The sequence below is a fragment of the Balearica regulorum genome, chromosome 5 (assembly GCF_011004875.1).
Source record: "Balearica regulorum gibbericeps isolate bBalReg1 chromosome 5, bBalReg1.pri, whole genome shotgun sequence".
In the NCBI taxonomy this organism is placed as follows: Eukaryota; Metazoa; Chordata; class Aves; order Gruiformes; family Gruidae; genus Balearica; species Balearica regulorum.
Genome location: NC_046188.1, coordinates 25,654,593 through 25,677,846, shown reverse-complemented (window position 1 = coordinate 25,677,846; position 23,254 = coordinate 25,654,593). Strand labels below are relative to the sequence as shown.

The following is a 23,254-nucleotide window of genomic DNA, read 5'->3' as shown; positions in this document are numbered from 1 at the left end:
TGACTTGCCTTCAATTCCCTCCCTGAGCTTCCTCCCAAGCCGGGAACAATGAGGCCCTGGGAGCTGGCGGCTCCCACAGGCCTCTCGGAGACTAGGCCGGGGGCAGCCGAGTAAGGGGAGCCGAGCCGGCTGTGAAATATGGAGGGGGGAGATAAGGCAAAGACAGAGGAAAGAGGCTCACTCCCAGGAGCCCAGGGAAAATTTGCAGTTATTATGAAGGAGATGAGACAGATTAAAAGCCCTTGTGTTCTGCGCTGCCCTTTTATTTAGTGGCTTCATCTCCGAGATGAAAGAAGTTGGAAATGACTTTCTCCGCATTTTGCTGCAAGAAGCTTCACGGCACATTTTTTGACTTTATTCCTCCCTTTGTCTCTTGTCCCCTTTCTGTCTCTCTCTTTTTTCCTTTTAACCCCTGGAAGGTTTTGCTGAGAAGCACCATGGGACCAGGCACAGCGTTTGCTAGAGCAATGACCCCTCTACTCTCCCCATCCTGCTGCGCCATACCTCTCCCTCTGCCCACTGGAGAGGGAGCTGGGCAAAGGCGCAGCAAAGACAGGCTGCTAGCATCCAGCCGAGCTGCCTCTCCTGCTCACCTCGGAAACGTCCCTCAGCACTATCTCCTCTCCCGCCTCTAGGCCCAGCAACAGTTCAGCACTGGTGACCACAGCCTCTGGGCAGGAAAAAGAAACCTGTATGTACAAAACCCAGTGACGGACAACAATCCAGTTGGGATAAAAGTGCTGAACATTTTGTGTCCCTAGAGTGTTTCGCGAGCAAAACTGGTGCTGAGAAGATAGGTCAGTCCCCTTTGTCCATGCAGGGAACCTGCGAACTGCACAAAGAGTAAATAATTTGCCAGGGATGTGGGATGAAGTTGAATGCAGGCAAGGACTCAAAATTTATGGTCACTGGCCCATGTCAGAGTGAACCTAGTAAGACAGGACCGAAATACCATCAACTGCTCAAAATCAGATTACCCCAACTGTCCCATTGCGTTTCTCCAACTCCTAGTCGCAATTTTCTGATTATTCCCTGTACACATCAATGCTCCTTTGCTGCACCCTTTTAGTTGTTGGGACTTTTGCAATCGCAAAAGCAGCTTCTCCCTGTCTTTTGCTTTTGCCCTATCTCTCTCCCAGAAAATCAACCCCACGCACCAGTCTGTTGTCTTGACTCAGGCCAAACGCTGCCAACAGCTGCTGAAATTTGAAGTGTTGAAAACGGAAAAAAAATTGGACGGGTGAAATACAATTTATATCAGTTGCAAAACAGTTTGTTGAAACAGTTTGTTGACCAACAGAAACAGCAGAGAACTAGTTGAGAAAATGAAGGGAAAAGAAATTAGGGTGGGCATCTGCTGCCATCTCTGCAGGACATCCAAACACAGGATTTCTTGTACACAATTGTTTGTCTGGTTTGTTATCCTGCCTGAAACAGCAGCCAGTACCGAATGCTTGAAACGAAGGGGTAAGAAGCTCTGAAGTGGATGTTTACAGAATAACCTTCCCATCAGGGGAGTTTCTCTCTAACCCAGACGTTTTGTAGCTGTTTTATATCCTGAAGCATGAAAAAGGATTGCAGTGGTGAAACAGGATTAGATTTTAGGAGGGATTGGCTCTCAGATCTGAGAGTAAAAAGAAAACCCCTGTATTGGAAATAGGAAGCTGGCAGGGAAAACAAAATACTGCAGGCAAGTGGGGCGAGTTACTGCCATGGAAAGGGTTAAAAAGACAAAAGGACAGAATTTTACAGACAAATTGGTGCACAGAAAGTAACTTAAATGAAGTTGGCTATTGGAAATGGGATAAAAATGATCTACCTTTTTCTTCTTTTAATATTTCTTTTCCAAGGAAATTTCTCAGAGAACTAAAAGGTAATGAAAATGTTAACTTGACAGCTCAGATTGACATACAAGACTAGTTAGGGAAACAGCATGTAGAAAGCTCAGTGAAGTGAAACAAGGACTGTCCTATTGGGGTGTAGGAATCCACGGCAAACTCAAGGATTCAGTCATTTTTGAAGTATCTTGACAAACTAGGGAGGGTGCCAGAGGACTGAGGAAAAGCAAGCGCGGTACCGGTCTTTTGCGTGGGGGGGGGGAGAAGGGAGGAGGCAGTGATCTTGGCAATTATCACCCTTTCAGAGTAACTTCTGTTCCTGGTGACATGACGGAATAAATAGAGGCGAAAAAAAAAAAGTAAAAATACAAAGGATAAGAGATCTATGAGCAATAAGCAGCAGCGTGGATTTATAGAGAACAAATCACGCCAGACAAACCTGATTACTTTCTCTGATTGAATTTACAAAATTAGTGAAGAGAATGCCATGAGCATAATATATCTGGGCTTCAGCAAAGCCTTTGATACACTGCCTTGTAAAATGTTATTTGAAAAATGAACCGGTATTGGCTTGAATATGAATGCAGCCGCCTGGGTTAAAAAAAAAACAACCAACAACCAAACCACCAAAACCCCAACAAAAAAACCCCAAGCAACATGGAAGATGAGAAATAAAGAGGAATGCTAAGCAAAACTGGACAGCGGCAGGGTCACACCTGGTTTTACTCTGACGGCTGCCAGCGATGTGTAAAATGACAGGAAAAGAGGTGCAAGGTGTAAGGAGAAGGGAATAACACAGGTTTAATTTAGGAGATAACTAATTTTCACCCTGATATATACGATTAGTATGTCGGCAGCGATATGGAGGAGTTCGGGTACCGAGTTTATTGGTTGCCTATTAAAAAATTAATATAACCAAGCAACTAAAGGGTAAGCACACGGCAAGGGCTGCTCTCTTAGCAGGTAAATCATCTGTAATGGCTCCAACAGCGGCACCAACCAGAGCGTAAATCGACGGAAAAGCGATCAGCTCCTCCGCGGCCCGGCATGAGGGGCGGGTCTGGCAGCAGAAGCGGAGCGGGCGGGGGTTGGGTGGTGTGGCCCGGCCACCCCCCCCCCCCCCCCGCCCCGCTCCGCCGCCGCCAGACCCGCCCCTTAGGCGGGGCGGGCGGGCAGGAAGTGGCCCGGGAAGGCCGGAAGCGCCGTTGACGAGGGGTTGGCGGAGCGGGGCGCTGGTCGGTGAGTAGGGTTGGGGTGAGGCCCGGCGGGTCCGTGAAAGAGGGAGGTGAGGACAAGGGTTTCCCTGTAGGGCCCGGGGATTTTCCGGTAGAGTATCGACTTTTTCTCAGAGGAGGGAGACGGTGTGACCGGGTTCCTGAGGGCCTTCGGAGTAAAGGAGGCGGCCTGCGGCAGCAGGTGCTTCACCGGGGTGGGAGTGCGGGTGTTTCTGAGCTCAGTAGAAGGTGGGGAGATAAATCCCACGTCTGTAAGGCACGGGTGGGGAGAGGGAGGTTGTGAGGTGATGGGTTTGGCCAGGACTTTGGGATTAGCACACTGACAGCCCTGAGGTGGAAAGGCTGGGACTTTTTGGCAGTAGGAGTTGGGGCTTGTGTCTCAGACACCCTGTTCCAAGGAGCACAGAGTCCCGCGTGTCTTGTTTTGCAGTTGAAGTGATGCTGGCTTGCAAACTACCTGTTTTACCATCTGTTTTACTCTCAGCTTTGCTGCTTGTCTACTTTTTGGAAGACTCGATCTGTTTGCCGAGCAGGCTAACCCTTCTCTGTGGCTTACCGACACCAGGTAGTGAACTAGTTGCAGGCTCTCATACCCTTAAGATGCGTAATAGAGCATGTTGCTTAAATGCAAAAGATGCAACCTTAAGGCCTTTTCAGACATGGAGCGCTTGACCCAACTGCTGAAGTAGCGAGATCTCTGCTACCATGGTTAGAAGAGGGATTTAACCCTTGCAAAAGGAAGGAGTGAGCGTTAGCCCAAGAAGCGGCAGTTGTCCTGCATTGGGTTTTCCCAGGCAACTCCAAAGTAAGTGTGTAACTTGGTTAATGTTATAAAGGCTATAGCATACTGTAGTCTAGTGATGTGTTGGTAGCAGCATTTATGTCTGGTGCTAATTGTTTGTTGTGATTTTTAGTAGGCATTGCCAATGGATGAACTGGTACATGACTTGGCCTCAGCCTTAGAGCAGACTTCAGAACAAAACAAACTGGAGGAGCTATGGGAAGAGATGGCCCTAAGCCCACGGCAGCAGCGACGTCAGCTTCGCAAGAGACGGGGTCGTAAACGACGCTCAGATTTCACACATCAGGCAGAGCATGCCTGCTGCTACAGCGAGGCCTCGGAGTCAAGCTTGGACGAAGCTGTCAAGGATTGCCGTGAAGTGCTGACAACAAATTTCAGTGACTCTGATGACATGGCCATGGTCAAACGACACCCAGCTCTCAGTGCCACCCTGAGGAGCAAGCAACACTCGTGGCATGAGTCAGACTCCTTTACAGAGAATGCACCCTGTCGACCTCTCAGGCGCCGACGGAAAGTCAAACGTGTGACATCAGAAGTGGCTGCCAGTCTCCAGCAAAAGCTCAGGGTGTCAGAGTGGAACTACGAGAGGGGCTGCAGGTTCAAGTCAGCCAAGAAACAGCGTCTTTCACGCTGGAAAGAAAATGCCCCTTGGACATCATCCAATCATGGCCTTTGTGAATCAGCAGAGAACAGGCCCTTCCTCAGCAAAGCGGGAAGGAAGGAGCGGATGGAGTGTGAAGCTGATGAACAGAAACAGGGCTCAGATGAAAACATGTCAGAATGGTGAGATCTCGGTTTCTTCCCTGTGCTAGTCAGATGGCCGTATTGCTCGCAGCTGCTTGTAAATCCTGTGCCTTGCTTTTAGAAGTTCTTACCAAAATTATTCAGTGTTGTTCTCTTTTTTGAAGAGAAGAAATATCTCAGCTACTTCTGAACTGTAGATTTTTTCCAATCTTTCCTGCCAATGCTGTACTAATGGCCCAAAACACTTCCTTGAAAAGCTGGCAAGCTGACATGTTTCTGGCTCCTGTTAGACAAGGAGCCCTCTGAAATGCCTGTGGCCCTGCAGCTACCAAGTGGCATGCTTGTGGTCTGAGGTTTGGCGAGTAAATCCACTGTTGGCACTTGTGTTGCGTGATTGATATGAACTGATCTCAGTTTCTTGTTTTCAGAATTTACCATAAGTAGTAATAGAGGACAGATCAGATCTCCCATCACAACTGCTAGCTCTCTGTGCAGGTACTGTGTGAACCTCAGTCAAAACACCTTGTTTGCAGTTGTGTAACTCTGCTCTGGATCTGGAATAAGGTCCTGAAAGGCTAGCTATGGGAAAAATGTAGCGAGAGGATAATGAAGTTGGGGGAAACTGAATTAATACTTAGAAGATAAGCCTGTGCAAACAGTGGAGTCTGGCATGTCTTCGTGTCCAGTTTTGGAGAACTTTGATGAATTTGTGGCAGAATCTCATACAAGAGATGAAAATGAAAAGCGTAAATGCAATTCACGGTCTGAATTTGTATGTCACTCTTGGGAAGTTTTCCTCTTGCGTGTGACTTTTATTCTTTGTGTAGAAGGTTTGGGGTTATAAAACTGCTTCTGTACAAAGAGAATTTTCAGGTTAGAAAAGAAACAGCTGCTGAGAGTCAAATGGAGGAGATTTCTTAATGAATGGCATACAAAAAGTGAATAGGGTTCTTTATTTGCTAATTATTATCGTGTAAGAAGCAAGAGTCACTGAGGGAACACTTAAAGCAAAAAAAATTATTATTTTTTGTAAAACATGAGGTTTGGAACTCTGTGGTGGGACATTTTGGAGGCCAAAAATTTAAATGTGTCCAAAAGGGGGATGTGGAACATAGATTTGTCAGGGGCTGTTAAGCATTACAGCCTAGATGGAAGATCTGGCTCAGGAAGTCCTTAAAGTGCTGACTGCTAGAAGCTGGATGAATATATAGAGGAAACAGTCGATCTGTATTTGTTATGTTCTCATATTCTTTCTTCAAGCATCCACTGTAATAGGCACTATTTGGAAAGTATAATTGTTTGATCTGGTATAATTCTTCATATGTTAAGGTTTACTTAAGTGTCCTGGCTTTCTAGCTTCTGCAGTTGATCAGAGTGGACAGGTGGCATTGTAGTTATTGAGGGCTTTGTGGATAGTAGCTGGTAGCATAAACTTCTCAATGGTATTTTTCTGGGAGACTGTGAAAAGCATAGGTTGTAATACGTCCTCACTGTTGCGACCCAGGGGAACATTATTGAATTTTTACTGAATCAGTGTGGTTTGTATGTAACTGTTAGAGGGTGGAAGTAGCAAAAAAGCGGTCATATTTTTCTTTAAAAAGTAGCTATTTGCTTAAAAAGTGGGTGCGAAGTGGGGTTTTTCAAGAGACTAGTGGATGCCTTTTTGCTACTAGTTGTTAAAAGCCCTTTTATTTTTTCAGAGCTATTTGCTGGTAGTCCAGGAAAGGGAATGTGCTGAGTAGCCCCTGAATGTTGCGTGTCAGTGGTGATGGACTGAGAGATACCCTTACTTGATGTGGCAGTGATGGACGGTGTTCCTTGACGTTTTTTTCCCACCAGTCAGAGTCTGTTCCATCATTCAAACTTGAATTTAAACCAGCAGGCTTTCATCCAGCCTTTATTTGTGCCAGTCTTTGAAAGAATAAGTAAACAGCTTTGTCCGGACTGTTACTTGAAGACCATGCTGGGAGATTGCTTTGTTCTATCTCAGTTGTCTCTTGCTTTCCAACTAATTATTGTGCAAGTGTCTGCATCAAATGACATTTACAGTCTGCTGCCAAATCCTTGGGATTCTCTTTGGAAAGCCAGAGGTTGGAATATTTGACCTCTCCAACACCACTTGTGATCTGTGCTATGACTCACTAGGAGGGTCAAAATTGGAAAAAGAAATACGTACAACCCTCTTCACTGCAGAGTATCCCTTGCAGCAGTGAAGGATCATGCTTTGGTCTCTGCTGCTCTAAATATAGCACTTTGCTGCTAGCAGCAGAGTGAAACTTGCTGTGCTTACCTCATTCTCACTCTGCTAGCTGTTTTTTCTGGTACCGTAAGAGAAGTACTTTGCACAGATGTATAACAAGGGCATATCCTGAGTAAGGGAGAAGAAAATTGGATGCCTAGGAGAGCGAATGGCATGGTTGTCATCACAAGCTGATGGGAGGGAAAGTGACTGATACAGCTTGTGGGACTTGGAAGCAGTCTGTGGTGATACAGTGATTTACGATGATACTTGATACTGAATTGGTTCCACTACTGTTTACTCATCTAGTAGAGGGGAGTGGCACAAAACTAAGTGTTTTTAGGCAAATTAAGTTCTATATTCAGAGCTGATTTTTTTCACCTTCTTTTTCCTTCCCTCCACTGACACTTGCTTTTCTTTGTTACATAGGAAAGAATCTCTGTAAATGCTAAAATATCCAGCATTTTCTCTGCTTTCTAGATGGCTCCTTATCCTAAGTCAGATCAAAACCCTACTGTATTCAGTAGATGAACTCCCTCAGTTTCACTGAGAAAGCTTTGGACATGGATCCTTAAAGAGGAGGTAGTTTTTATAGTTTGCTTGTGGGACTGCACCCAGTCTTTTCCTGGAGGAAGATGTCCTGCAGTATTGTGATTCAAAGTGTGCATGAAATTAAATCTTTGAAATTATTGCCAAACGTGGCAGATGAACACAAATTGAGAGAAGGAAGGATGTGCGGGAACATGACGAGGGAACAATGGTGGTTCTAAATTGGGTAATGATGTGACTCAAAGCCCGACATATAAACAATTGTGGAAAAAACAGAGGAAGCAAGTGGTTTTAGTTTAAGTAGCCATTTGTATATTTGTACAAAGGTGACAATTAACTGCTAAGACTGTTAGAAGTAACATGCCCTTCTGTCCCTAAATGCTTTGAGATTCCCTGCAGCCATAATAAAGCGAAAGCAAATTATATATTGAGTGCTGAAGTTCTTTCTCTTGGTGGTCTAAGCTGAGTACTCCCAGAATGGTCTGGGTTTGGCTTGAAAGCAGAACAAACCATAGTACAAGAGCTGTCTGAAAAATCACTTTGAATGATGTGCTTACTAGTCAGAGATGTGCAGTTTGTCTAATCTACTCTCAAGTGCCATAACTCTTAACATGGCTTTTTCAAAATGGGGATTGCACTGACTCACCGATGCTGTGTGACTTCACTGGCTTAATGCTGATGTATTTGTTGTGGTTTAACCTGGATAGGCAGCTAAGCCCCACATCCTCACAGTGGGATGAGGGAGAGAATCAGAAAAATACAAGTGAGAAAATTTGTGGGTTGAGATAAAGTCGGTTTAATAGGTAAAGCAAAAGCTGCACACACAAGCAAAGCAAAGAATTCATTCCTTTCATTCACACCACTTCCCATTGGCAGGCAGATGTTTAGCTGTTTCCAGGAAAGCAGGGCTCCATCACGGATAACAGTTACTTGGGAAGACAAATGCCAAAACTCCAAATGTCCCCCTTTCCTCCTTCTTTTCCCCAGCTTTTATTGCCGAGGACAATGCCGTATGGTGTGGGATATCCCTCTGGTCAGTTGGGGTCAGCTCTCCCAGCTGTGTCCCCTCCCAGCTTCTTGTGCACCCCCAGCCTACTCGCTGGTGGGGTGGCGTGAGAAATGGAGACGGCCTTGGCACAGTTTAAGCACTGTTCAGCAATAATTAAAACATCAGCACATTATCAATACTGTTTTGATCACAAATCCAAAACACAGCAGCGTAGAGCTACTATGAGGAAAATTTTAACTCTATCCCAGCCAAAACCAGTACAGCATTCCGGCCTGGGAGTGTAACCAGTGCTCATTCTGAGTGTGCAGTACAGTCGCTTTACCCTTTGGAAGGGAACTGTTTCGATGACAGCCTGCAGTGGCAGTCAAGAGCCTGGCTAAGCTGATGAATTGGAGGCCAGTCTCTCCTTAAAGAAAAAAATCTTCTCCCTTGGAAGGCAAGTGACAAAGACAGAGTGTTCAGCTTCCCCTCTTTCTGCAGCCCAGTCTGACCTTCTGCAGCCCCTCGGTGCCTCTTGTTTTCTTATTTTTATAGAAAATCAATATCCCTCCTGACACAAACAATAGCTCAGGCAAAAGAATAAATGGGGGAAACCTGAGATCTCTGTCCATCACCTCTCACTTTAACTCCCCCAAACTATTTAATTATAAGCATGCTTTGCTCCAGGTGTTTGCGACAGTGAAATTGCTAAATGAGGACCATTTTAACCAAAGATTGGGTGATCAATAACACTCTATAGCAGTAGCTTGTCAGATCAATAGCATTTATTATTTCATGGTTAAGGTAAGTAGCCTCCTTTGCAAGTGGAGGTCATTAATCAGTGCTTACTGGACCTGCAGAAAGGCTTATGTGGGAGTCTAGTTTGTGTTCAGCCCTGAAGTGTAAAAGGGGTGGTGAAGAGGGTGAGATCCATGAAAGTCCGTTCCAGTAAAGCACTGGCAGTAATGTGTAACTGTAAGGAATTCAAGAGCTCTCACTACAACAGAATGCTAAAAGTACTGTTAATATGATCTGGAATCGTGACAATGCTTTTTCCTTTCTCAGGCACCTTTCCTCTGAGGATGCTAAAACCCTTATGAAGCAGTCACTCAATCCGTGCATCTGCTGGTTGTGAGGACTATTAATCCAGGCTTTCATAAGGGAAAGCAGACACGCTAAGAGATTTGGGTCATACAATGAGTTGGTGGGAGAGCTAGGAATGAAGCGAATGACTCATGGTCCTTGGCCTTAATTGCTATGGTGTATATATGGGAGGGTGAATGGATGGCCAAACTTTGTCATGGATTGATTTGGAATTTGATACTAACTTACATAGTGAAATGTGGGAATGATGTATACAGACTGTTCGTCCTTTAAGTTTAAATGGCCTGTTAACAATGATGAAGAGGCAGAGTTTGTAGATATCCACCATGATGAGCTGATTTGGCTGCACTTTAGAGTGTGTTTTCTAAGAGCAATAATATGCTCACAGAATGGGGTTTTGATATGTGCCTGCAGTTCTTTGGAGTGACCCATCTTGTGATCCCTCATCCTTCAGCCTTTTGAATTGAGGGATTTCCAGTTGATACTAGTCTCTAGTATGATCCAATTTCCCTGGAAAAGAGAAAGTCAGAGATGCTTTCTAATAACATGCCCTGATCAGATTGATTCTGGTGCTGAGTTATACCTGATGTTCACATCTAAGGCTTTAGTTGGCAGTAAGTAGTTTCTACTTGTTCTGATATCTCTCAGCTAAGTATTGCCTGAAGTGTCCAAGGATTGATTTTAGTATCAGCATTAAAACCATCAGCTTGGGACTGACCTGAGCATGTACTTCTGATACAAATATTCATCCAGCTTTACAGTCAATTAATGGCTTTCTACACATTAATTTCTAGTTTAATTCTTTGGTTCAAGAATTAAGTCTCCTGTAACTGCTTCAGCAAATGCAAAGCATGCTGTAATGAGGTTGCATTCAGCAGCAGCAAGTCACACTGCGCTCAGGTACTTAGCTGAAGAGCTGTGAATGTACCAGCTGCTCTTCCCTCCAAATAAAATAAAAGTTGCAGTAGATTGAAGGGAGGGTATTTATGTGACCCAAGGACAGAGTTTTTAACTGCATTTAAGCTCCTACCGAGTATTCCAGGCAGTGTTGGGTTATTAACTCTAGTACCCGAGGCAAATGCCATTGTATTAATTACTTTTTGATAACTTAGAACTAGACTAGACACAGGATTCTACTCTTTTTCAAGTGATGCAGCATTGCTAGATTTTAATTGAAAGTAATTATGTTCCATGCTAGAGCCAGGCATGTATCTGAAATGCAATTTCTGTGAGATATGTAAAGCGTTTTGGGCTCTGAGCAGCTAGTGAAATGTAATAAAGTGGTTTTTGTTTTGTATCTGCTGCAATAGTAACAATAGGGGGTTTTGTTTGTTTTTGTTCCAGTGAAACCAGCAGCGTATGCAGCAGCAGTGATACTGGCCTGTTTACCAATGATGAGGGTCGCCAAGGTAACAATTGTCCTGTGATTTTCCTCATGGGTTGCTGGAGAATTTCTCTTACTTTCTTTACAAAGATAGATCTATGTTTGAAGAGGGGCAGAGAGTGAAGTGTGGGAGAAGGGCCAGTGGCTGGGAGAGGCCAGAAGTTAAGAAATGAACTGAAGGCTACAAAGGTGTGATTTTGATAACAGTACACTCTTCCTGCTGAAATCCTTTGTGTATCAGATCCATAATATTTGAAATGTAAGAAGCTATTATTATGGAAAGGCACAGAAATACAAGAGGAGTTTCAGAGCTCTCCATAATTGTCGTGGTTTTACCCCAGCCGGCAGCTGAGTACCACGCAGCCGCTCGTTCACTCCCCCCCATCGGGATGGGAAAGAGAATTGGAAGAGTTAAAGTGAGAAAACTCGTGGGTTGAGATAAAGACAGTTTAACAGGTAAAGCAAAAGCCGCGTGCACAAGCAAAGCAAAGCAAGGAATTCATTCACCACTTCCCATGGGCAGGCAGGTGTTCAGCCATCTCCAGGAAAGCAGGGCTCTGTCACGTGTAACGGTTACTTGGGAAGACAAACGCCGTTGCTCCGAACGCCGCCGCCCCCCGCCTCTTCCCCCAAGCTCCTTATAAACTGAGCATGACGTCATATAGTATGGAATACCCCTTTGGTCAGTTTGGGTCACCTGTCCTGTCTGTGTCTCCTCCCAACTTCTTGTCCACCCCCAGCCATCCCGCTGGCAGGGCAGTGCAAGAAGCAGAAAAGGCCTTGGCCCCACATAAACACTGCTCAACAATAAGTCCATAGAACAAAAAACATCTCTATATTATCAATGCTGTCTCCAGCACAAATCCAAAACATATCCCCACACTAGCTACTATGAAGAAAAATCAATCCTCTCAGCTGAAACCAGGACAATAATGAAAAAGCAGAGCTTATGATTTGTTTATATAGGTGTTTTAATTGTTGTCTATGTACCATTAGTGCCTGAATCTGTTAGTTGTTTTCCCTTTGGGCAGGAAGAGACAATGTGAAAAAAATCAGTACTGACAAGTCACCTAACAGACTGTGCTAAGTCGACAACACTAGTATGTGATAGGTTTTATATCTTTAAATACACTGTCCTGGTTTCGGCCAGGATGGAGTTAATTTTCACACGGAGCCGGGACAGGTGAGCTGAGCTGGCCAGGGGGCCACGTGACGTCATGCTCCCATAAAAGGGGGGCAGTCGGGGAGGGGTGGCTCTGGGATGGGCTGGGCGTCTGGTCGGTCGTTGGGTCGGTAAGTTGCCTTGTGTTATCCCCCGTTGCGCGTATTCTGTTACAAGTACTGCTGCTGTTATTTCCGTCTGCCTTTGCTGTCCCAGTAACCTGTCCTCACCCCAACCCACGGGTTTCACCTTTGTTTTCCCGTTCCGCTCCACGTCCCGCCGGGGAGGCGTGAGCGAGCGGCTGCGTGATGCTCGGTGGGGGCTGAACCACGACAGGCACGTTCCTCCCTTGCTCTTGTGTGCGTTAGCTGAGCCTTGTATTTTCAATGTCTGTTGTTGTGGTGGGCGACTCTGGCTGGAGCCCAGGCGTCCACCAAAGCTGCTTTATCACTCCCCCTCCTCAGGTGGACAGGAGAGAAAATATAACGTGGGTCAAGATAAGGACAGGGAGAGATTGTTCACCAATTACCGTCATGGGCAAAACAGACTTAAAAAAAAAAAAAAAATCATCTAATTTATTACCAAACAAAACAGAGTAATGAGAAATAAAACTGAATCTTAAAACACCTCCCCCTACCCCCCCTTTCTTCCAGGCTCGACTTCACTCCCGATTTCTCTCCCTCCTCCCCACCAGCGGCACAGGGGAATGGGAGTTGTGGTCAGTTCATCACACGTTGTCTCTGCCACTCGTTTCTCCTCAGGGTGAGGACTCCTCACACTCTTCCCCTGCTCCAGTGTGGGCTTCCCACGGGGTCACAGCCACCTTCGGGTGTCTCCACCTGCTCCGGCGTGGGGTCTTCCATGGGCTGCGGGTGGAATCTCTGCTCCCCATCAACCTCCATGGGCTGCAGGGGGACAGCCTGCCTCACCATGGTCTTCTCCACAGGCTGCAGGGGAATCTCTGCTCTGGCATCTGGAGCTCCTCCTCCTCCTCCTCCTTCCTCACTGACCTGGGTGTCTGCAAAGTTTCTCACATCTCACTCCTCTCTCCGGCTGCAAAAGCTTCTGCTCTTTTTTTAATTTTTTTTCCCCTCTCCTTAACTCTGTTATTCCAGAGGTACTGCCGCCATCACTGATGGGCTCAGCCTTGTCCAGTGGTGGGGTCTGTCTTGGAGCTGGCTGGCATTGGCTCTGTCGGACATGGGGGAAGCTTCTAGCAACTTCTTGCAGAAGCCACACCTGTAGTGCCTCCCCCTTCCCATCCCCTCTGCCCCCAACCATGCCACACAAACCCAAAACAGTTGTAGAAATGGTTTCTTAGGAGGTTTGAGTGTGGAATGTAATGTGGTTTTATCAGCGACAGCACACTGTCCAGTTTATGGGGGATAATGGCAGAAGTAAGTATGAAAGAAGTTCTAGTAGGCACATAGGCGCTCAGGACTATTATATTTGGAGCAGGTGGAATGTGACCCTAGAGACCTGTAATTCCATGCAGCTTCTGCTGGTGTGCACTCTGATTCTGTCACATTTCACAAGCTAAGATTTGGATGAGGTCTCTTCTGGGAATATACGTGTGCTAAAGGGAGTAGTATCAATAACTCAATATGAAATGCTGCTTCCACTAGCTTGTTACTGACCCAGGTATCTGTGTGTGAGGCAACACAATGATAGCAAATATGCTTACGTGTTTTCTGATGACATGTTAGGCTGTAGGGCTGATCTGTTATGATCTTAGGTGGCTATAATACTTTCCCTAAGAGTAGGGCTTTCAAATATCAGCTTTGACCTTTCCGGAAAAATAACTGTTCCCAGCCTCCTATCCTTCAAAAGCAACAGAAAAGTCAAATCTTTTGTCCTCTCTTTTTCCTGATGACTCTTCTGGGGGAGCCAAAATTAGTGAGCACCTGCATACCAAATGATGAAGCACAGTGGTGACTGAAGTGTTGAATTTTTACTTCATTACTTGAGGCAAGATTGATGTAGACTGGGTTGTGTATGTATATATGTATATATACTTGTCTATATGCTTGCCCTATATACTTGCCCTGGTTTTATTCCCTGTTTTAGACATTGACTTTTGGCTGCCACTAGAAGTCGGATACCCGATATACAAGAGCATGTAGAATATACTACTTAAAGAAATTAATAAAATCCAATTACAGCCTTCCCTGTCTAGATAGGAGAAGAGATTTGACATCCTAGTCATCAGGCCTCTGTCTGTTCAAACAGTTTGTACTAAAATAGTTTTCTGGCCAAGATGTTTTAGCTTACAGTTTAGTTACGAAGGGTTAAAAAATGTTGTTGCACTTTCAGGTTAAATAAGAAACATCTCCCTTTTTTCAGACAATTTCTAGTTCTAAAGTACATAATAAACAACAGCTCTCCACTTCAGTAATATGGAGAGAGCACAACATTATTTTTTTTTTTGTCACAGGTCATCATCTTAGAAATAGTTCTCTAGTACAATTCCAGACTGAATAATGGGAAATTTAAGATAACAGTGTACTTAAATTGAGCGTAGTTTTTTCCTCCCTTCTTTTGAGGTTATGTCATGTAATAGTTTGTACTGTTGCTAATTAAATAGGTTGTCTTTGCAATTCCAGCTACCAGTGTACTTCTGTGAGCAGAAAATGGTCCTAGTTTATAATTTGATTATAAGTTCAGGTTTTTTTGTTAAAGGCATTGGGATCTGTCATCATGAAAGTTACTGTGGTATTAGCATATGATCCTGATGGTTAAAGTTTGTCTTGTGAAAGTAGTGATATGAGATATGACAATGCACTATGCTGATAGATCCAAAACCGTAGGGATATTTTTGCGCAAATTATGATCGCTTAGAACTATCCAATGTTACTTAGTTTTCATTTACTATAAGCATTGATTGCAGCATTTTTACTAGGACGAGTTTTTTTTTCTTGTAGTTTGTTTTTTTTTTTTTTTTTTGGTCTGGCAAAATGTGTGGGTAGGCATAATGGACTTCAACTTGGTGAGGAAACAAGAGTAAATGGAGATGCTTGAGTTGAAACTTAATGGTAGGCAAATGAGTGTTTTCCTTAAGTCAAGTGTGTTAGTCTTTTAAAGCAAGGTGAAGTACCTTGCAATTACACAGGAGTGTTTGTTAGTTGGGCTCCTGAAAAGCTAAGTGTGTCAGGTTCTTTGCACTCTTCCTGCTTTTTTTCCACACTGCTCGTGTGCTACTGCTCTCGGGATTTCTGGCCAGGCAGATTTACTATGAATGGTGTCTGATGCAGTTCAGTTTTAGACTGCAACTGCATTAATTGTAGTGACCCTGCTTTATGGAGATTTTGATCGTGACTTCTGTTGCTGCTGCTCTAGTTTTGCAGAGGGTTTGTAGTTGTGACGGATTCTAAGAAACTTTGATTGAGACAGACTCACAGCATGGTTAGTACACTCACCACTAACCAGTGTCCATTTCTAGTAGTTGTGTGTTTTCCTCTTAGCTGCTGTCTTAGGAGACTAGGTATCTTTCTCATCAGTGAGTATGTTCCTTTTGCTTACTCTGTGAGTCTGGTCTTGTCCTGTTGTGAAGTCTCTCCTGTGACAGCCTGTAACACGTGCCAAATGATTGGCCTCTACCTCTGTCACAGTAATTACTTCAGAGAAAGAGTTGTGCATAAGACATCACACAACATTGAACTAAGGTTGATGAGATGCAGTCGCAACAGAGTGCTAAAGCTGCCCTAGGCAGGTCTATAAAGAGGGTTTTGTTCTATAGGGAAATTTTGTAGACTGATGAGTTGGATAGTTTAAAGCATTTAGTGAGGCCCCATAGTTACTGCAGATCATTGAGACAGAATACAAATATAAGGCTCTTCAGGAAGGAATTCCTAATGAGACTTCAGCTGTTTCACATCCAGAAATGCCTACCTGCAGTATTTTGTGGGACTGTCACAGGGCATGTTGATGTTACTTGTAGCTAATTCCATGCTATTTCTTTAGGAGATGATGAGCAAAGTGATTGGTTTTATGAAGGAGAATGTGTTCCAGGATTCACTGTCCCCAACCTTCTTCCCAAGTGGGGAGCTGACCACCGATCTGAAGTAGAGCGGATTGACTCAGGCCTGGACAAGCTCTCAGATTCCACGTTCCTCTTGCCCTCGCGGCCAGCTCAGAGAGGTGAGATCCATAAGGAATGTCATGTGTTTGAGAACTTCTGATGTGCTAGCAAGAGTAGACTCTGTTCATAGGTGCTGCAGTTTAAACTGATATTAGTGATCTCGGTTTTTTTAATGATTGAATTCAAAATAGCTGTGCTACTGGAGAGGATACTAACATACTCATACCAGCTGCCCACCTTTTTGAGTCTTTTTTTTTTTTAAATAGGAATTTTATTTGATTTGTGAATGGATTGACATATCTACCTCTTGCAGATTGAGAAACAAGAAACAGAGGATCTGCTTTGACCACCTAACTGTTTTTCCTGGTGGTTTCATCGGGAAGAATCTTATGTATTCATTGCTCAGTTTTTCTGGGTTTGGTTTTCAGGATTTCATGCTCGCCTGAATCGCCTTCCAGGAGCTGCTGCCCGTTGTCTCCGAAAAGGTCGGAGGAGGCTTGTTGGCAAGGTATTCTCTTTTGCAAGATAATAATTTTGTATTTCTAATGCTGATCAGTCCTGAAGTGCTATTCTAAGATATCACATGAATTGTTTTGTGCAGAAAGGGGCCCTTACATTTTTTGTTTCATGTATTGTTTGATTTAATTGCTTTGACTGTCAGAAGTTGATAGAGTGACTAAGTGGATTCTAAGGCAGCTTTGGAGTGGCAAAGACAGTTGATCAGTGCTAAAAGCAGTATGAAAGGAGGTCTGAAGATGAATGACAAGGAGTATAAATATCAAGAAGATTTAGACAGAATGTAGGGGGAAATGGTGATGGCATGAGACTTGTGCATGCTTATAATCTGAGACTGCAAGGGCAGAGAGGTGACTCAAAGGTGAAGGAAGGCCAAATCTTAGGTAGGGAAGCAGACTGATATGAATGGCAGCAAAGGAAGATGGTTTTAGCAGTTGCATTTTTAGTGGGGAGACAGAATAATAAAAGGGTATATGCAGTAGTGCAAAGTTACCCAGAGCCATTGACTAGGTTTATTATATATAGGGCAAACTACAAACAAAATATTAGTCCTGTTTCTAAAGGAATAAGCACTACTTTGCAGATGCCCGTCTAAAAGAGGGAGGATATACCTGGTCAGGTCTGGATCTTGGAGTGTTGAATGCTGTTGTCTGTCGTAAAAGATGCTTCTGAGAAGGAATGTGTTGGCTGCTTTTGGTTTTTACTCTTAATGGGATGTGCTCTGTGCTTTTGAAAATATTGGCATATATTCTGAGCTGACTGGCTTTAGAGAGTCTGTTAGCAAGGTGTGTTAGAGGGGCCCAGAGTCTAGAGGACTGCAACTTCTTCCTTCTGTTCAGTCACACTTGAAAGATCCTTGTTCGCCCCTTCTTTCTTCTACTCACCTTGCTTAGTTGTAACCAGCATTTAAAATATGAGTCCTCAGCTGGCAAGAGACTGGCTTTGGGTAGGATTCCTCAGGCCACCTGCAAGTGGCTGGGCCTGTCGGCAGCACCTCTAATGATCCAAATGAGAAGGATAATATTTACTTGTTTAATTCATCTTCATCACCTTAAAGGGATCTTTGTCATTTGCAGCGGAGGTCACTGCTCCCCCTTCCCCATCTCTCTCTAAATTGTAATCATAAATAATGAGTTTCATTCAGAGCTCCCCGCTAGCAAGCTGCTAATTACCAAAAGTACGGCTTGTAATTTACACAGTAATAAACCATAAATTTAAACATTATGGCACTTTAAGTTAATAATTTTCCTGCTGTAACAAATAGCCCATCTTTCACCCCTGCTGCTGCAACTCCCCCCAAACTTTGAGGGTGTTTTGTCTATGTACCTGGCACAAACTGTGAAGAATCTTACCTGTGAAAGCTTTTTACCCTCATCTTCAGACCCTCACTGCAAAGCGTATTTCTTTCTTGGAGGGAGTTGCTATGCAGATATGAACAGCTGGTGCTTCAGGCTGTGTGTGTACCTGTATGCCAGCATTGAGCACGTACACAAGGCAGTGTCTCTCAGGCAGAAACATACTCCCGGAGCAAGTCTTTTCTCCTAGGATCTATCTTTTCTTTAGCTGCTAGAGGTCCTGCTGCTGAACTGCTGCTTTCAGAAAGGGCAAAAGCTTCATGCACACTCCTTGTTTCATTCACCTGTGCTTGGTGAATCCCCATTGTTAGTGGGACAGTGTGGTGTCCTGTCTCTCAGCCTGCTTCTTGCCCAGCTGACCCCAGTAACCTGGAAATAAGCACTTCTTATTAATAAGCCATTTCCCCTGTTCTTAACGGCATCCTTGTGCTGCATGCTTTGCACTGGTCCAGTCCTTGGTGTGCCCCTGTGCAAGTAAATATCATCACTAAACTAATAAAACCCAAGCCCCACAGATAAAACAGAATGATTTTCTGCCGTTCTAATTAGTTAAATCAGCTCAGTTGAGGTTCTAAAAGGAGAGGGTTAATATGTTTAGCTGAGTGTGGGCTGGGAAGGAAAGAACGTGGCCCAGAAGAGTAAGATCTATTCTTATTGGCAGCAGCAAACTATTATGTCTGCTCACTGTGTGAGAGTCTGCAACCTTTTACCTGTCTTTGTGTTTCAGGAGACCTCCATGAGCACTCTGGGCACCGAGAGGCTAGGTCGTATTGTTAGCGATCCGCGCCAGAAAGAGTAAGGCCCTTAACAGCTGTTGTGCAGAACTTTGGGAGGGGAGGAGAAACTACAGGGTCCTCTTCCCTCCTGGGACTGAAGGGAATGAAGAGCTGGGTGGTAACTTAAGCATGCAGTGAGTGACCTGTGAAATGGGAGATAGTCCTCTACTGATGGCTTCTCCGTTTTCTTATTTGCAATTGCTGACTTCTCTTTTGTTTATAAGGCTGCCCTAGCGTGTGGACACTGCTCAAATGCCCTTTTGGTTACAGTCAGCTTTTTCTTTCCCCTTCCCTTATAACTGCAGATCTTCTGCACAGTATGAGAAGACTGAGCCCTATATGTTATTTAAAAAGCTTCTATGTGGAGTCATGCTATGGGCACGTACCCAGACTGCAGAAATGATGCTGACAAGGCAGCTGCGAAATTGCTTTCTCTTTGGTGTTCTGTTTCCTTCCCCAATTAGTGTATTTAAATTGTAGTCAGCACCCAAAATAGTCTTGGAGTGTATCCTTTGGCATCCCTCTAATACTGTTCTTGTTGGGCAATGGATAGGTAGGGGTGGCACCTCTTGACTGTAGTGCAATGGGTCCAGCCTTCACCAGCTGTTGGCATCCAGTTTTCTTCCTTGGATCTGAAATTTGTTGTTTTTAATATGAGTCCTGCTGATGTTTAATCTTTTCTCCTTCTCCCTCCATTTTTGTTCTTCCCTTCCCCTTATATCCTTTCTCCCAACCCTCTTTTTTTTTCCTCCCATGTTCTCTCCTTCCTTGGCATTGCTCCCACCTGTCCTTCTGACTCTGCCTCCTTCCAGTTTTTGGTTACCATCCATGGGGAAGAGAGATCGCAACCAGGTAAGCTGACTCTGCTCTACCTTTTTTATTTTCTTGGTTTCCTTCTCTCTAGAAAGAACAAAGTGCCGGCTTCTGATTTCCGACACACTGTGGCTTGTGCACATGAGGTAAGGCAGCCCTGTCCCTTCTCATTTTGGTAACTGATGTCTTCTAGGCTTTGAACGCAACCCATGTTTCCGGCATTATATCGTCTATTTAAACTGAATAGCTCAGCAACTCCTTTTGTTTACCTCCCTGTTTCAGGTTAGTGTAGGCCTTCCCTTCTGATGGTGAGCGGGAGGGAAAATGCCTCTTGGCAGAAGGAACTTTGACCTCTCAAAATTCCATAAGAATTGGAACATTTTTCTCTTTTTAAATGCTGTTTTGTCTTGTTTGGCTCAGGCTTCTACCTGATAGTCTCACTAACAGAGAAGGGAAAAAAATGGTGAGCTAACTGTAGTTAAATAGCAGCTATAACAGGAAAAGGTAAGAGGTGATAAGCAAGAGATATAGGCATTCTTTTAACTGAAACTCTTGTTTATGCACTTTTATATTCTTCAGAAAGTCTTTCATAGCTTCAGTGTTAGGAGGCTTTTTTTACTTAAGATACAAGAGCTTGGGTTCTTGATAGCAGAAAGCAAAAAGGATTTTCCATTTGAGCAGCTGTGTTGTAACAGTGTTCCTAGCCATGCACACTCCCTTCTATTCCTTTGCGAGTTGGTTTTTGGTTGGTGAGCAGTAGGATTGAAATGTTTTACCCTTCAGGTGACTAAAAATACATATATGGCAAGAAATAATTTTCAGGCCTTTGTGCAATTGTCTATTTTCCATTAAAGAGAACATTTCATATACCATTTTTATATTGCTAAAGATAAGAATGATAACTACATAAGCTTTAAAATGACCAAAATAAATTAATTTTGTTTTTCTTAAATAAACTTGAATCAGTTACAGAGGGTTACCAGTGATTCTCCCCTACTGTGCAGCTGCAGTGTTACTTCACTGACAGTAAACTAACAGCCCAACTGCAGGAGGAGCTCCCTGATAGCAGCAGCTTTGTGGTGCATAGTGCGTCTTCTTTCTCAGACAGGTTGAAGGCAAAGGTCTAGTACTGAGTTCTAGAGTTGCAGATAGCTTTTATGACAAGTCCTGGTACAGCTGTGGGTTATTCATTTGTCCTTATTTAAAAATGCATCAGTACTCCTAGTAATACAGGAAAAGTGTTCTGGAGATTGGTGTAGCACTTTGCAAAGCAGATGGAAATGAATTTCCTGCTGGTGGTGTGAATTACAAATAAAGAGGAGATGCTGAATGGAAGTGTAGTGCAGGTACTCCAGAGAAACTACCAGTCTAAACCTTCTATTTGCATATTGAGCAAAGCTTGTTCCATACATTGATTATTCCATTTCTGCCCTGACTTTAAAAAAAAATAATCTTAAGAGTTGTGTCTTCTACAACAAGCAGTCTTGTACAGGTTTGATGCCTTCAGAATTTGTCTAGTATATGTCTAACAAAGGATCTAAGATTAACCTGACCATGCAGTGTTTCAGAAATTTGTTTTAAGCAGTTTGCAAAGAAAGCTTGTGAGGTGGGTTGGGAGTAGGAGGAGCAGCTCACTTGCTGTGGAATGAACTGGGAGCTCATTGTGAACCGAACCTGGTGGGGCTGAGTCTTCTAGAGGTCTGTTTCAGTGATACATACGACCATAGGGAATATTGGAACTGCTCTGTGGGAAGTTCTGTGCTTGCACCATTCATAACAGTGACTTTTCTCTCTACAGCATGAAGGTAGACAAGATGCTTCTTGAAAGGGAGACAGACTTTTTGCTCATGGCATGTAGCAGTAGAGCTCTTTGAGCATGCTCTTAGTCAACTGGCATTTGTAATAATGTGAGTTGAAAGAGGAGTGTGCTTACAAGGCTGTCTGTTGTGAGAAGATGGTTGTGAGATTTGCTGTTGCACCTCGTTCTAGCTTTTTGTCTGCAGTGAGAGTCAGTTCTCAGCTAGACTCGCCCCTTAATATGTCAGAAAGATCTTATACTGAATGAACAACTGTAGGGAATAGATCTGAGCAGCTGTATCTGGAGACTATTTCTTTTAACGCTTTGCTTAAATAAAATCTCTTGACTTTCCAGTTCAATCCATTATCTCCTCTGTACTCTCTGGATGTGCTTGCTGATGCTTCCCACCGAAGATGCTCACCAGCACACTGCACTGCCAGGTAACTCCCTTGCTCTGCTCTGTTGGGGTTGTCTTGCTTCTCTCCCACAGTTATCTTCAGTAGTATGTGTGGTCGGAACAATACTCATGGACCTGCAGCAGTTTTCCCTAGGAGGCCTGTGTTCAAACTTAGCATAAAACATACTGATGCAGATTATTTGAAAGTCTCAATACACTAAGTGCTTAGAGTATGTGAAACAATATATGACAGACAGGCAGAACATAGTGTGCTTTTAGAAATAAATGTGATCTGTTCTGGATTGTGTAGTGAGTTGCTGCAAGTCTGTTGTATAGGTACAAATAGGCATAGTGTTGTTGCCCACTATTAAAATCTGATCAAGATGAGAGGGAAAGTGCTGACAAACTCGTGTGGGTGACATGCTGAGGCATTTTGGTATCTTGAGTGTCTAAAATAGACCCTCTGAACAGATTCAGAACTCACCTGAGGTGACCTCTAATGGCTTGATATTGCTCTCTATTGCTATAGCTGAAATTTAGATCTGGTTTGGCCAAACGTTGAGGTATATTTGAGTCTGCATAGTTGGGGTTAATATGCTATTCAGGCACCTTCTGCTGACTAATCCTAAATTAAATTCAAGTGTGGCCTTGGAGGTGACTCCTGTTCTTGTGCTGCAGGTGACTAAAGGTAAGGTGCCCTTGAGCTCTTTCCCCATGCAAGGAGACAAAGCCTTGCATGGGACGGAATTCTGTTTATGTGCTTGTACAAAGGACCAAATCTGAAAGAAATGTCTGGACTTTCAGCTTCATGGCTTGCTTTCCCTCGTTAATTAGCAAATAGAGCATGAAAAATGTACTGAGGTTATATGTGTCTGAATGAAAGGTTGGCACCCAACCAGCAAAGCCTCTCCTCCCACTGGCTTCTGCAGGGAGTTTTGTGGTGTCGCACCATGACCTCATGCTGCTGTAGCCAGCATGTTAAAGCTGGAAAGGGTGAGGGAGAAGAAATCAGCTCTTAGACATTCAACTGGATGAAAATAAAAAGAATTCAGAAGATTGTGCATCAGCAAATGGGGTCCTTTCTGTGCTTTTGCCCCAGTCTGGGGATGTTTTGTGCCCATGAAGCAAGAAGATTGATTGGTCTGTTCATTTACAGCTAGGATAACCTTTCTTGTGTCTCAAGTGTTTTACTTAATGCTTTACAGAAGTTTGTTTTCCAGAAAGGAGAGTTAGACAAATCCTGCTCACAAATTCAAACACGGCCAAGTCTTTACCTTTATGATGATCTGAAGGCCCTTTCCAAAGCTACTGGTTTATGGCAAGGGATTTCTAAACCTGGAGGAATCATGTTTGCTTGGTTTTGCTGAAGATGTAGTCTAGTTAATGAATTAATATATGCTTGGTTCCTTCCTCTAATGAACAGGTGACTGGTGTCCTGAAAAACATAATCCCTGATAAATTGTTACTGAATGTTAG

At 43.9% G+C, this 23,254-nt stretch overlaps 1 protein-coding gene across 13 annotated transcripts in view; it reads left to right on the top strand.

The window, feature by feature from the left end:
• Nucleotides 1-2,959: 2,959 nt before the first annotated feature.
• GPATCH2L (G-patch domain containing 2 like) overlaps nt 2,960-23,254 on the top strand; it is a 59,496-nt gene continuing 39,201 nt past the window's right edge. For 4 of the 13 annotated variants that reach the window (XR_012835622.1, XR_012835621.1, XM_075753823.1 and 1 more), the window contains exons 1-8: nt 2,960-3,077; nt 3,988-4,658; nt 10,844-10,908; nt 16,006-16,182; nt 16,552-16,631; nt 18,722-18,789; nt 19,675-19,729; nt 21,736-21,821. Coding sequence is in view for 10 of the 13 variants with exons in the window: in XM_075753823.1 (XP_075609938.1) it covers nt 4,000-4,658; nt 10,844-10,908; nt 16,006-16,182; nt 16,552-16,631; nt 18,722-18,789; nt 19,675-19,729; nt 21,736-21,821 (1,190 nt within the window). In the remaining 3 variants the exon portion in view is untranslated. Of the gene's footprint in view, nt 3,078-3,557; nt 3,879-3,987; nt 4,659-10,843; nt 10,909-16,005; nt 16,183-16,551; nt 16,632-18,721; nt 18,790-19,582; nt 19,623-19,674; nt 19,730-21,735; nt 21,822-23,254 lie in introns of all 13 variants that reach the window. The other 9 variants (XM_075753826.1, XM_075753824.1, XM_075753827.1 and 6 more) reach the window with 9 other exon arrangements.